General features: G+C 31.9%; 2 protein-coding genes across 3 annotated transcripts in view; one reads left to right on the forward strand and one right to left on the reverse strand.

Annotated features, from left to right (window-relative positions):
* Window positions 1-2,735: 2,735 nt before the first annotated feature.
* Neurochondrin (neurochondrin) lies at window positions 2,736-5,570 on the reverse strand. Its single transcript, XM_035355426.2, has one exon. The coding sequence runs from the start codon at window positions 5,307-5,309 to the stop codon at window positions 3,258-3,260; it is 2,052 nt and encodes a 683-aa protein (XP_035211317.2). The 5' UTR covers window positions 5,310-5,570; the 3' UTR covers window positions 2,736-3,257.
* A 136-nt stretch (window positions 5,571-5,706) lies between these two features.
* LOC118185554 (RRP15-like protein) overlaps window positions 5,707-16,139 on the forward strand; it is a 48,078-nt gene continuing 37,645 nt past the window's right edge. Inside the window, exon 1 of one of the 2 annotated variants that reach the window (XM_035355425.2) lies at window positions 5,707-5,840. The gene's annotated coding sequence lies outside the window, so the exon portion shown is untranslated. Of the gene's footprint in view, window positions 5,841-6,398; window positions 6,674-16,139 lie in introns of those variants that run through there. The other variant, XM_035355424.2, reaches the window with a different exon arrangement.

A 16,139-nucleotide genomic window follows, 5' to 3' on the forward strand; every position in this document is an offset into this window, starting at 1 on the left:
ACGAAAAGGTGTGCAAAATTCCGGCCGCTGCCGTTCACAACTTCGAACAACTGCCCTTCTCATTTCCCTGGTCGTTATAAGGTGAGCGGCATTTGTTTGCCTTGTTTCCAAATTTGTGGTGGTAAAAACAAATACCCAGAGGAGGGCTTTCATAACGTTTCCTCGGTGGGCTACGATGTGTATTTTGACCACGTGATGTGGAGCGGTTGCGCTGAAAAGGTTCAGCTTGGATGGCTACTAACTGAGCAACCTTTTTGGACAAATCACCAATTTGAGCTGTAATGCCACAATACCTGGACCAGGAGCCTGCACTGCGTGTATTTGCGCTGGAATGGCCAGCTCGTGAATTTTATCAGCGATTTCGGGAAGATTTTTAAGTGGCTCGCTACTGGTCGCTAAAATGGTTTGCATGTTAGATGGGAGTCTATTCATCCATAATGTTTTAAGAATGTAATCCGTTAGGTTACCGGTGGCTAAGTCTGACATTTTAGACAGCAATTGAGAAGGCCTCATATCACCCAACCGTAAATCGTGCAACAACTGCTTGATTTTAACTGTGCCGGATTCTTCATAAACAGAAATTAATTTTTTTTAAGATTTGTATTTGTTAAGATTTGGATTCAAAATTATTTCATGAGCTGATTGCAGTACCTATGATTCTAAGAATCCCATTATGTTTCGGCTACGCGGGGCTTGACGTCAAAAGGGACAATTCTCAGAACCCGCACAATTCCAGGAAATACACGTAGCTAGATTACCATTCTCACATACTACAAAGACCTTGAACGCCAAACAATAATCGATTATCGCTCAAATTGGGATCACAAGATCCTTCAGAAGCAGAACTTTCGTATGATTGGTTGTCTGTACCCGGGACCGAGGTCCAGCCGAGACATTTTCGGTGAAGTTTGAAAAAATCCCACGTAGCCGCAATAGGTTTCCGTAGCTAGGTGGGACTTCGCTTCCAACAGGGATCTTTTTTCTAGGAATCCTCCCATTTAAACCAGTGCTACCAGAATCTCGTTTCTCAGAAAAGTCCCATCTAGCAGGGACTGTAGCCATATGTGATAACCTCTTAACGCAGCAATCGCTGTATAAAATTCAGTTTCGTCGGCAGTAATGTGACTCAACGCGCATCCAATTGAATGAACCATAACGATGGGTCTCTGCGACAAAAGGACGGTGGCTTAACTGCCACTCGCGTTGTGAAGCAGCATCGTAGATCAATCAAATATGCACAATAATATGTATAGAATATGCACAATAATAATATGTATAGAAAAATAATCAATATGTAAATAGTGACACAGTTTCTTGGTACTTGAAATCAGAGAAACTGGCGGCTCAAATGCAGCAGACGATACATATATCTGCTGAAATTATGACAGACATATATGTTGACTTACCAGAATGTGGCACAACGCTTGAAATGACAGGTGAAATGGTCCGTCTCACTTGCATCTCATCACACTGGATAACTTACTGCTGCTCAGAATTTTGACATATAAACTTCATATTCGTGCAACATTGAAGGTTGCTATTCGTAATAAATACGGGTCACCAATTATGGAAGTACATTTTTTTTAGACAGATCGTTAAATAATTATAACAATTGAATAGAATAAATATTATTTTGTTTCTGGTTGCTATGGGTTACCAGACTGGTAGAGTTGAGTTGTAATAAGCAAATTGCCACATATCTCTTTATCTATAATGTATATTAAACTTTTAATTGTTTAAAAACTGTACTTTTTAAAAACACTTATATAAATATGTAAAATAAAGAACACCTTTTTAACTAATTTTAGATCATCGTATGTCTAATTTTTTCGTCGACACAGATGCATTTCCAAATCCAAGCCTAGTGTAGTTAGGTAGTGACTATTCTTAATATATTTTTTAGTATTTCATGGCAGATTCCGCATTTTATTATTATTTGCATTATTTTCTTATTACGAATATATTCTATATATTATATTACTGAAAGTTGTTTTAGGGGGGGCACCACAAAGGTATTTTGCCCCGGGCGCCAGTTATGCTCGCTACACCACTGTACAGTTTATTAGTACACATATTTTATTACCGAAAAGAGATATATTCTTAAAATATAAATACAAACACGTATAGAATAATTATATATATTTTTAGCAATTACGCACTTTCATACATGTTCTTTTCTTATTCCAAAGATTCACTGTTTTGTTCAGAATTCTTCTAATTTATCTAAAGTTTATTGAAACGCTACATATATAAATTTTTCATGGAAAAAAATTAATTTCTATGCATATTTATTGACATTTATTCTATTTTAGCAAGAGATTAAATTGCTGTTTCAGCTAATAGGAATTTTAAAACATTTTAGCATATATTTTTCATTTTTATATCAAAAGTAAAGCATTTGTATTGAACTGAAGTAATTAGAAACAAATTGGAAAATTATACTGGAAACATAATTTGGCTGATAATTAAAAGAGGAAGAAAAGCAGTGTTCTCCCATTGGATTATTTGTCCCACTATTTCAGCTAATAGACATTTTGAAATATTTTAGCATATATCTTTTCATCTGTATTTCAAAAATAAAGCATTTTCATTCAGATGAAAGAGTAAAAAAATGAAGTTTAAAAAAAGAGAGGGATTTGATTGTCAAATTTTTACTAAGTTATAAATTGTAGATTCATCATCCCCTGTAATGTAACTCACTTTTTTTAAGATAATAAAAATTAGTTTTAGAACAATTTATTGCTAATTACATTCTTTATTAATTATCACTGCAAACATATTAATGCACTTATTTCATTTCATGTAATGAAATTACAGTATGACTTATACAACATCTTGTATTCATTCATACATTTGTAATTACTAATATTACTGTTTCATTGCTTATAAACAAAACCATGCTTTATTGGCCTTCACAGAAACCAATTTTTTGAGTAAGTTATATATAACAAGAACTAGTATTTGTGCAAATGATTTAATAAAGAATTAATATGTTGTACTAAATTGGCAGCTGTATATTTAGCTCAGTAACAAAATATTATTCCAAGTAGGAAGATAAAATAGTTTTTAAACCAAAATATACACTTATAAAACAATATCACTTTGGAAATAACTTCCAACATCCCAATTATTGTCTACTTAAACTTGAAAACAAAATAATAAAACCAACTCTTCATTCACAGATTGTAATAAACCACAAAATAAAAACTCAAAGAAATATTCTACCAATTAAAATATATTATTAGCACTTCACAATTTTACTGAATTAAAGTTTTACTGAGCAAACATTCAAGTTCAGTCATTTTATGTTGCTTGCATACTTTTATTGAGTCACACTCTAGAAGTGCTATCACAGCTTGATTACTCACTTTAACCAAAGCACTCAGAAAAGCTTGATAGGTAGATTTTATATTACCTTCCAAACCTCTTTCATTAACTCGGGCAAAAGAGGACACAATATGCTGTGGCCAACCACTTTCTACAAGAAAACTAGCAATCCAAGGCATAAGAGGTAACAAAGTAGAAAGTGCCTGCATTCCTAAAAACCACAATTCCATAATGTCTGTCCACACTTCACGATATTCTCTTGTGATGATAAATGAAGGTATTCCATTAATATCTTCAACACTGTGAGCATCCCACAGGAATTTAACGCTTGATGACAAAAATCCATAGAAGCTTGTTTCACACGATTTGACCCTCTTATAAAATTGTCGCATAATCATTAAACCCAAAACAGAAAAATTTGCTTTCAGTGGCAGCATTTCCAATTTTGGAGTTAGTTGAGGTAAGTTATTAAATAAAAATTTTAAGAAGAAAAAGAAGTCATCTGTTTCAGCAACTACTTTAGATTCTAAAACCACAATATTCAAAAATATACCACATAATGTTGTCAGCGAAACTTCTTTATCAGAAGATGGTGTTTTTAAATAAGCATTCCACTGATATTCCATATGATTAAATAACACTGATAACAAATCATTTTCTAACAACACTTGACGAGCTTTGTCATCTGCTGTTAAGTGACATAGAGGAGAAATAAAAAATTGTATTGTCTTGCAATCAGTTAATTCTTTACCATACGAGGTCATAGGGGAGGATTTTTTACATACATCTAAAACAAATGGCAAAATTTCCAGAACATCATCCTGCAAAGCAAATGTTTCCTCAGCAAGCCAACAACACATCACACGAATTGTGGCCACAATAACATCTTGTATATTTGCTGATTTCAAGGAGTCTTCTGAAGTTTTCCAGTTTATGGATATACCTTTTAAGAAATTTATAATTGATTTGAAAGCCATGTTTATTGAATTTAGTAATGGTTCTACATGTGGCCGATTTGGCTGAAACAAATTTTCATCTACCATTATGCCAATAATGCGCTCAAGGATACAATAACAAGAACTCAGCAGAAACAATTCTCGACTAACCTCTTCTGCAGACCTTTCCTCAAGTAGCATATGAACTTCAACACTCGTAATTTGTACTAGTACAGTGAAAAATAACCTCGAGGATTCTGAATCTTCAGTGAACCATTGAGAACCAAATTTGTGAACAATTAAACCGGCTAGTTTTAATGCAGGATCTCGTTGAGCTTTTCCTACTTTACTCTGGAGTATATCAATCAATCCTTTCTGCATTATGTTGCTGGTTTCCAAGTCCAAGCTGTTATTATATTTTAATACAATAGTAATAATATAATTGCAGACTTCAAACTTTTTCATAGAATTATCCATACAAAATTGCATTGCTAATATTTTTAATAAATCATTTACTAGTACTTCATAAGGTTCACTATAGTCTGTCTGAAGCAAAAACATAATTAATGCACTTAAAGTTTTATCATTATTCGACAGTTTGTATTCGTTATATAATGCATTTATAATGCCACATTCTAAAAGCTCTTTTTTACAAGTTTCATTACTGTTCATAGCTATTACAATATCTAAAGCATCATTAATGGTGTCACTAATTTCATCGTGATCAGGAGACTCAAAAACATCAACCAAATAAGGTATGAAAGAAAGAATTTGAGGATCATTTAATAAATCTGAATCTAAGCAGAAGCAAGAAAGGATAGCAAACCCTAAAGTTTTATACGCGTTTATATTTGAATCTGATTCATCATCAATCGTCAATAATCTTTTCAGAAACTTAAATCCTATTGCCTCAAACACTTCTCTCTTTTCATTTGCAGATAAATTCTCGGTCCGGATAAGTTTAGCAATGACCATCAATGCTGCAAATCGTTCAGTATCTGATTTAGCAGCTTTCCAGGCTGCTGTACATTTTCGAACAGTTTCCATCTTTTAGTAAAACGTATGAGAAAAACAGCTACGTCATGCTTTTAAACAAGAAGTCCGTTTTTACCAAAACGAAACGTCACGCTGAAGAAATGTTTCCCGTTTTTTTGCAGATACAGATAAACGCATTGCTGTAATACTGCATTTGCAATAGCAAATTTTTTTCTACATATATAATTAACTGAGTGTCATATTATTAGAAAAAGACTTTCGGCGAAATACTGTTGTTGCCTACTTACTATACATGCGACTGTAAGGTCAACTTTTTCTTCAGTTCACTTCACACACGATAACGTCTATTCTGTTGCTTGTTGAATTTTAATATGATTTCCCATAAATAAATAGTTAACAAATTATAAACAATTCAAATAGTTTTATTTATTTTTTAAATTTTAATAGATATATATTTTCAATTAAAATGTTCATTTCATTACAAATATTAATTGACAATCAATTTAAAACAAAAAGCTGGCAAACAATTTGATGTTTACTGTCAACATATCAACACCATGCGGTAAGGTCGGCTTCCTATTTGTAAGTAAAATATCCATATTGTGTTTGTCGCCTAACGTATATTTGTGATTTAATTTTTGAACAGTTCTGTCCAAGCGATTTGCCGTACATTCTTATTTAATGAATAATAAGTTACTTAATGGATTACGAATAGTTTGTTAAAACATAAACCTTCTTTCACGAATTGTATGCAGCTTCATCTCAGTTAATAATTTACATTCTTGTTCCGTGTGGTCAGTTCATATTCACGTTTATTATGATCGGTATGCTTATATTATGAGCATATGTATGAATATTTATAATAATATATTTGCAGTAACTACTGAAGTATAGATAAACTTCAAAAATGGCCCAAGTGTGTTTTAACACAGATTAGTTTTCTAAGGGATAATATTCGGAATGGCATAAATACAGTAAAAATAATCAAGTTTTTTTTTTTTTTTTTTTCCAATGCATTATACGGTACTGAAGTTTGGGGGTTTTCCCTTTCTCAAATCTCGAATATTGAAACCGTTACAGTTTGCAGCAAAGCAAGCAATTGACTTTTTTTTTTTGGCAGCTGTCGATTCCGATTGCGTAATATCATGTGCTGCGGAAGAATTAAGGCGCATGTATTGAGCAATAACTTTTGCAATATTTCATAGAGATAAAAGAGTTTTACTGTACTTGCTAAGCAGATTATTTTTGAGTTTTTTGGGGCTATTTTTTATATGATGCACATATCGAAATGTCTAAAGCATTAGTTAGCCACAAAATCTAAAGAACGGCTACAATCTAACCCCCTCCTTCCTATTTTACCAGTTATGCTCGACTATCCGGAATTTTCAGATATTCGGCAATTTCCGAGTATCCCGGTAAGTTAAGCTTTTACTGTTAAAGGATGACTGCATGAAACAACTTCCCGTCTTCTGATTTCAGAAAAGTTCCTTTTTTTTTTTACTTATTTTTACTTAAATTACTTTGCTTGCAATATCTGTTAAGGAAAAACTGTTATACAATGAAAATTTAGAAAATGTTCAGAATTTTGATTTAAGTTAAATTATTTAAATATTAATATAAGTGGAAAAATAAATTACATTTATTTTTAGGTACCAAGCGAATATAATAAATATGGCTTATTATTTATTTTCTCTATTTTGAACTGAAATTTCATCATTAAAATCTTGTAATATAATTTAGTTCTACATAGTTTTTCTTTTCTCTCATTGTAAACTAGTTCTGTAAATTGAACTGTTATTTAAAATATATATATATATGTATAAAAAAAAAGAATGTAATTTTTTTTTCCATGGTTGAGTATTGCTCATTCTCTCTTAATAAATACTGAATTTCTCATAATTTAAATTGCAAATCTAATTTTTCTTTTAAGGTTATGCAGTTGTGTATAATGTAATTAGACAGGTGCTTATTTTTTTTTTCTTAAAATGTGCTTGAAAAGTGCTTATAGATACTTATTGTTTTAACTAAAATGTGGCTATGAACCCTGGCTCCTAATTTTTCTTTCTTTCTTTTTTTTTTTTTTTTTTTTTTTTTTTTTTTTTTTTTTTGGTCAAGCCAAAAGTTAACAAGTGTGTTATTTTTGAAATCTTCAGTTAGAGGTCGATCACAGGAAATTTCTATCAATTTTCTTCTTCTTCACGAGATAAAATTTCAGGTATATTTGAACAAAATGAATTTGTAATCCAATTTTCATTTTCATAATCCTTGGAAATATACTTGTTGAAATTTATCAATGAAAACCAATGATTTTTAATGTTGGATGCTAATTCTTTTTTTTATTTTCAAATTATTTTTGGTTAGAAAACTTTCTAAAAGTGGCAAAAAACTTAAAATATTATTATCCAATTCTTTGATTATTAGCTCGAGTTTTTTTATCGTTGCCTTTATTTTATCTCTAATGGTAAACAAATTAACACTTTGTCCTTCTAATCCAAAATTTAATGCATTTAACTTTCAAATATCAGCTAAATATACTAAATGCGCTAACCATAATTCCCTAAATAAACATTTTTGCAATTCAAATTTTGAATCATAGAGGAAAATTTTAATTTCTGATCAAAGTTCAAAAAGATAATTTAAAACTTTGCCTCTGGATAACCAGCTTACTTCGGAATGTAACAAAAGTGTTTCATGTTCACTGCCCATCTCTCGGCATAAAATCGTAAATGTTTTTGAATTTAGAGCTTGGCTTTTTATAAAATTAACAATTTTCACAGCTTGATTTAAAACAATTTTCAGGCTTTCAGAGATTGTTTGGGCTACTAAAGCTTCACGATGTATGGAGCAGTGAGTAAATATAGTTTCAGGTGCGGCTTTGAGAAATAATCCCGGAGTGTTTTTCTGTTAAAGCCTGAGCTCCGCCATTGCATATGGCAATGCACTTACTCCAAGAAATACTATTCTCAGACATAAAATTGTCAATTATTTTGAAAATTTCACTTGCAATTGCTCTATCATTAAAAGATTCACAAAATAAATACTCTTCAGCAATTCATTTATCTTCATCAAAACGTATGTAAACTATTAATTGAACAAAGTTCGTTATATCAGTACTTTCATCCAATTGCAATGTGAAATGTTCACTGTATTTTATTTTTTTGAATAAGTGTCTCTTTTATGGAATCTGCCATTTCATGAATTCGTTGATTTACTGTATCATTTGATAACGGAATATTATTAAGTTCATTAGCCGCCTTTTTCATTGAATACTGTTAAAACAATATCTTTAGCAGCTGGTGTTGGATTTCAAAAGAATGTAGTTTGTATTTTGTACTTACTTTCCTTTAATTTTTTACTTAATGTCATCTGGCCACTAATTATTATTGTTAGTTTAGTTTCTGGGAAGTGGCAACAAAACAATTTATAGAATTAGCAAAATATATGTTTATGTAGTTAGGTTAGGCTTATCAAAGAAGAATGACATGTTATTTACATGAGTGATGTTTTACTTGAGTTAATAAATGAATACTTTAGAATATTTTTAGTAGTCTCTGAGAGTCCATGATATGCTGGTAGCGTAATAGTTTATTTTGACACGTAAGCGAACATTTTTTGGTACCCCCCTCGGGACACAAGAGACATTAGTTTGGAACTCTAAAGTATAAAAGTAAAGAAGCTATTAAACTTGAAAAGAAGATTCACAGAGCTGCTTTTACAAAATCCTTCAATGTTTTAGAAGAAATTTTAAAGAAAAATTAGATAGATTCTTCTGAATTACAGTCGGAGCTTAATGCTTTTGTTTCGAAAGCTCAATGTTTGGAAGATATGCACACACGTTTTCTTAGCACACTGTTCAAAAATGAAATTGAAGCAGAATTGAAGATTATTGGGACAATGCCATCAAAGTCGAAACTAAAATGAAAGGTATTCTTCAGAGTTTACAAAACGTAAGTACTTCAAGTTTAATTTTGAATGAATCTGTTAATGAGGATGCATGCAAACATACATTTAAGCTTCCAAAGCTTGAATTACAAAAATTTGAAGGTGAAATTAAGGAATGGTTATGCGGGCTGTGGAAACCCTTGGTGTCACTACAGATAAATGTGCTGCACTTCTTCATCCTTTAGTTGAATCCTGCTTGCCTGAGAATTTTTTAACCTGGCAGCACACGCATCCTAATAGTAACGCGAGAACGCGCGTTGGGTCGAGTAGGCCCGTGCGCAGCTTCCTTTAATTCATGCGACTTATTATTGAACCAGTAATATATATTTTATACCACGATTCATAAAAATCAAGAGAAATTATATAATTGAAAACTATGAATTAATATCTAGAAAAATCTTGTTAAATATTTACATCACATATAGTGTTGAATAAGATAACAGAATAAGGTACAACAGATAATTGAATAGTTGAAGAAGGTAACTAAATTAATGAATTAATGCATTTAAACTTTTAATACTGAAACAATACTTACATATGAAGCTACAAACTTGACGCTGGTATATATTTATTTGCACATATTAAACACTATGGAGCTATGCTCACCGCAAACATTTTTTTCACATTTTGTGAATGATGTTTTAGATTTTCTGTCCTTTACAATGGAACATAAATGGCATTTTTTCATTGCAGCAGCTTTTAATTTTTTACAAGGAGGATCCTCAACTTGTTCAGGCTGTGTTCTGTTTAATTCTATTCACAAACTCCTGGAAATATTAGATTGGATTCTTCTGTTTTATTTGTGCTCCTTTAGAAGTTCTAATGCAAGATCCTTCAAAAAGAGCCTCCTTTTACGGTACTTTTCTTCAGGTTTATCGGTTGACAATAACAGGACGTGAACGTTGACAGCAGCTGTATTTAACATACTAAAAAATACGACCATCGGCCATCTGTTGCTAATTCTAGCTGTAGAATATAATGCCAACATTTCGTCTACTACATCCACTGCACCTTTCGTCAGGTTATAAAAAGTAATAATTTCAGGTTTTTTGGCATCAGCAGATGAAGGATTTATAGCATCATCATTATGCATAGTTGATAATAAAAGCACACATTTATTCTTTTTTGGGAATACAGTCAAAAGTCGTTAATCCGGACTTGTCGGGACTTCGGCGATTCCGGATTATCGATTTTTTCGGATTATAGATCATCAGTTTAAATCTCGTAAGATGGCATGCAGAAATTCTAAAATTAAAAATATGAAACCATAATTTATGAAATAAAGAACAATTATGATCTAAAGGGTATCAAAATTTACAAAAAAAAAAAAAGCTCAATATTTATTTGTTTACTTTATTAAACATTTCTTTCAATGTAAGTTGTTTAAGTTGCTTCGTTTTATGTGATAATACTTTCTCTTTAATTCTATAAACAGACATAATTTCTTGTTCAGTTACAAAGTTCCGCTGTTCAAGTTCCGTTAATTGCTGTGCCGAGAATACCGACTAACTTGTCAAACGAAATTTTTTCGTTTTCACTAACCTCTCTGTCACATTCTTCATGTCTTTATCCATTTTTTGCAGCAATTCCACTTTTTGTTTGATGGACATCGAAACATACTTTCGTTTTGTACGATCCTTTGGGAGCTCCAGAATCGGAAATTCTATTTGACATAATCGAAAGTTCAAGTTTACTTTTATAATATTGCTCTTATAGTCTGCAAAAAATAATAAGCCGGATCCAATTAGAAGATTAAGGAACAACGCAATCATCAACATTAACTCAGATAGATAATTTTAACTTATATTGTCTGTTATACATAAAACGTGCACGCGAAAACGTATTCTGCGCTTGCGCACACACATATGCGCATGTGTCAACGCGGCACATGCGTAGAAAGTTTTTAGCTTTGAGGTCCGAATTAACGACTTTTGACTGTATATGACACTAAAGTCATATATTTTTTTAATCTGAAGAGCACTGAATGCAATTCTTGTTTTCTGGAGCAAGTGCATTCCTTCAGTATTTCTCTTTTATTTTTTCTTATTGTTCCAACAATTAGAAATTTATTTTTTCTTATTGTTCCAACAATTTTTTTTTTTTTTTTTTTACCTAGAAGGTCTTTAGCTAGACCAACACTCGTATACCAGTTATCAACTGGTAAGGTTGATAACTGGTATATGAGGTTTCTTCCTGAGGTTTTCAACACAGGTTTCTTCCTGTGTTGAAAATAGGTGCAACAAGTCTCATAACAAATTTGTCCGTCCTGTTTTCCAGTTTGTAGGGACCTTCAGGTTGCATCCCTGCATATATTTGTAAATTCCAGATATAAAAGGTCCATGAATCAACTATAACAAGCATTTTAGTACCGTACTTTTCAGGCTTACTGGGAATATATTGCCTGAAAGGACATCTGCCTCTAAAAGGTTCTAATTTTTCATCGATGGTGACGTACTCACCAAGCCTGTGACTTCTTACAATTATTTACAAATATATCAAACACATATCTTACAGAAGCAAGTATATCAAGTTCTTTCCTCTTCATACAGTCTGTAACATCATCGAATCGTAGACAATGTAACAAAAATAGAAATCTCTTATAAGACATAAGTCTGGTGGAATATTTCCAGTCCTGCGCCATCAGTGGCCCAAATATCTTTCACATTAATATGGGAAGATTTATGTACTCCACAAAGGTAAAGAAGACTGATAAAGGCTTTTATTTCGATTAAATTAGTTTTTTTTTTCAGTCACGGTATCTTTGAAAATTATCCGCAATCTTATGCATATAAATATTCGTGCAATCAACAATGCGCTCTAATATGGTATTATCGAACAGTAGTAACCAAGAGTCTGTAGAGGACAATACAGTTCTGACATCACCAACATTCCCAGGTAGTTTAGTGATAATATTATGTGAAAGTGTTCTTATATTTTGTTTTGGCTTTTTTTATTCCATTTGTAATCCCATCATTCTGAGTATAAAATTCGCCTAAACTGGATGCATCTATTTCATTATCTGAATCAAATTCTTCTTCCGTTGAAGTTTTATGAGCACTAAATTGCTCTTCATCAATACTTTCTTCATCATCATCTCTATTTATTGATTCTTCATCTGTTGATACTTTGGCAAGTAATGTTTGAAGCCGTTTCATTTCATCTTTATAGTTTAAATAACGATGCATCTTTTAAATTCTTATACAAGCGTTATTAAAAAAACACGAATGCGAGAACGTGCGTTGGGTCTTTCAGGCTCGAAGGTTCAGTTCCTAGCTAAAGACGTCTTCGAGAAATATGACCTTCTACACAATGGAAAGGGGATGACCTTGGAAGCAGGTACTGGTATACTGAACCATTTTCATGAAAGGGGAGAGGTTTCGCAACTCATTGAATATTTGCCCGGGCCTCTAAGACCGAACGCGCATTCTCGCGGCTTAAGAGTCTGTCAAAAAGTGCAAATGCTGACCATGGTCCAGACCCAAAATGTAGACTGGACAGTTTATTAAAATTTTTGAAATCAGAGGTAGAATCCGAAGAACGCATAAGTTTAGCTATGGCTGGCTTTAGTTTGAAGAATGAAATGATCTGTGGAATTAAAACTGTTTACGAAGGACTATCAATGGCAGCAAGTTTGTTGAGTGTTGGTTCTCCTACTAAGAAGTGAGTGTTTTGCAGTGGAAAACATGATTCATTTAATTGTCTTAAGGCTAAAAAAAATGCCATTTTCAGAAAGGCAAAACTTTTAAAAGATAAAGGGCATTGCTTTCGCTGTTTAAAGGCTGGTCACTGTGGAAATAATTGCAGGAGTTCTATTAAATGTACAATTTGCCATAAAAATCACTGCGTAATTATGCATTTAGAATTGCTTAAAAATAAAACAAATGTTAAGAAGCCTATGTTAAAAACAGCAATGAAAAAGAAACTAGCAAGGAAGAAAGTTATGTGAATCTTTCTAGCAACACACTACAAATAAAATTAATTGGAAATAATTGTACACTTTGTGTTCAAACTTTATATGACACAGGATCACAAAAATCATATTTAAGGAAAAACTTAATTTTTACTCTAGGCCTAATACCTTCTAGACAACAGATTTTGAGCCACGCCCTTTTTGGAGAAAAATGTGCATAATGTCTACAAAATTAAGCTAAAGAGTTAAGATGATAAATTTACTTGTACTTTTGATATTTATGAGCAAGATACAATTTCTGCCTTAAATAGGCCATGTATTAAAGAGCTCCAGTCCATGAATGACACTGAAGATTCATCAGGGCCTATTGATCTTTTAATTGGTGCAGATGTGGCTGGTTGACTTTTCACCGACAGAAAAAGAGTACTTTCTAGTGGTATTGTAGCCATAGAAACTTACCTAGGCTGGACACTAATCGTTAAAAACACCAGTGAATACTGAAAGGGAAGATACGGCAATAACAATTGAAACAATGTTTGTGAAAGATGCCAATATTTCTGACCTTTTTCCTTAGATATCGTAGGAATATCCAATCCTCTCGAAGTAAAATCGTGAAAGAAAAAGGAATTTCTCACGAAGAAATATTTTCAAGAGACTAAGAATTAAGGATGATGGGCGATATGAAGTTACCTTACGGTGGAAATATGATCATTTGCCTCTCCCCACCAACAAAGATATAGCAATAAGAAGACTTGAAGTCTCAGTAAAAAGGCTGAATTCAGAAAAATTATTTGATACCTGTGATGATGTCTTTAAACAATGGACTGAATTGGGAATAATAGATAATGTCACAGATGCACATGTTTCATACTTTCCTGGGATCCAGAATCCAGCTTATCTGCCTTTTCGAATATATTCCGCTAGACAGCTGTTATCAAGCAAATCATGGGAAGGACCTACTTGGTTATTAGAACCGTCCTCTAACTGGCCCATCACAGAACAAAATTTTGATGAACATTATAGCTAAGGAAAAGAGAAAAACAAAATCTGATTTGCATTCTTCTATCTGTTCTCTAAGTTACTCAAATACTTGTAGCTGCAAAACTGATGAAAAGAAAAATAATGGATGCAGACATTACGTATCAAGTCTGGTCAAAGTGATATGGTTGATTGCTTGGATAAAAAGATTTATCTTTAATTGTCTGGATGCAAAGTTTTCGTGAATTATTTTCAAGTTTTCTTTGAGTGAACTGACAAAACATAAAGTCAGGAAAAAGAAATTGAGGCTTCATTCAAATATAGTTGAAATGTAGTTTGCTTTTGCTGATCAAACACCTTTGCTTCCTGACGCCTTCACAAACTATCCACAAGCCCTTCCTATTCGTCTTCTGAAGCCCCGTTCACATGCAACGCTCCTTTGCACAGCTGCCATTAGCAAGAGGAGAAAAAGGAGACATGAAAGAGTTTCATCTTTAGGACCCATTCAGAAAACCACCCTCTGCCTTCCCTTTACACCTAAGCCTCTGTGAACAATCACGTCTCCGAATTGGTCGATTTCTAATACTGTTTACACATTTTTAACGTAGTTTACTGTTGTTAATTATGTAATCTGTACTTTCACAACTGGTACCTGAACTTTCCTAATGGTTCCTGAAAAATATATGCTTTTAATATAAATATATGTTAATTATTATTATTATTTTATAAGCTGTTATTTAGGATGCTTGTTGCTATGGTTAAAAGATAGTTATAGATTTTTAAACTGCTTCCTGATAAGATTTAGAACTCTAACTTTGTAATGATTTAGAACTCTAACTCTGCTTGTGGATGTGGTGTAACGCATTTGATTTTTGGAGGATTAGATTCTTTTCAAATTTAAAGTTGAAAAGATTTTTTGAAAATATTAACAAATAAACTGCAAATCTCAGAATATTATAGTTTGCACCATAACACACTGTAGAGGGAAAAAAATTAAATGAAATTTTTAGCATAATTTTTTTTAAAAAATATTTTAGAATTTTTGAAAATCTTTCATATTTTTAGACTTTTTGACGCCTGATATTAAATATATTAATTAATAATATTTTTGACGCCTGATATTAATTTTAAAATTTCATATCTAAAAATATATTGCTTACAAACTTCCGACATTTTCACGGCTTATAAAACAAACTTTTTGCATTTAAAAAAATGATAAAGGAAATTAATTGGATGTTTTTTTACTTTTTTAAAAGATATGCAATAAAGCAGAATGGGAAATATTGGTTCTTCTTGGGCATCAATTCGAAACATCGGTTTCAAAGTAAATATTATAGTTTGCACCATAACACACTGTAGAGGGAAAAAAATTAAATGAAATTTTTAGCATAATTTTTTTAAAAAAATATTTTAGAATTTTTGAAAATCTTTCATATTTTTAGACTTTTTGACGCCTGATATTAAATATATTAATTAATAATATTTTTGACGCCTGATATTAATTTTAAAATTTCATATCTAAAAATATATTGGTTACAAACTTCCGACATTTTCACTGCTTTCTTCACGGCTGTGGTATAAGGATACCACACTATTTTTATGACATTACTTATACTATATAAGTTGTTATTGTTGCCAGTTGTTAGTTCAGCGTGAGATCGGAGATATTTCTAAGTTAAATTTCTCTTAAGATGCGCTCTGCATTGCGTTGTGTTTAACGTTCTTATTAGATTGAAGCATAACTACTGATTATACTTATTCATATTCTAAACACTTGTACGAGTATTTCTGTGGAAAATTCCAGACCTTTGAAGTGTTTCTGTTGATAAAATAAATTTAATTAAGCTATCATCGGACTTGAGTGCAATGACAATCATTTACGAACTATTAGCAATCTATTACAAACCCGTACGCATGCAACAATATTATAATTAATTGATGTATTAAAATTGTTTTGAACGTGTTTTACAAACCAAAAACAGGTAAGAAAAATTCTGCTTGCGTTTTGTGATTTTTTGCAATTTTTCTGGCCACATAAGGTTTTAAAAAAA

Source organism: Stegodyphus dumicola, chromosome 8, assembly GCF_044657685.1.
Source record: "Stegodyphus dumicola isolate Sdum_Otavi_A_Nest chromosome 8, ASM4465768v1".
In the NCBI taxonomy this organism is placed as follows: Eukaryota; Metazoa; Arthropoda; class Arachnida; order Araneae; family Eresidae; genus Stegodyphus; species Stegodyphus dumicola.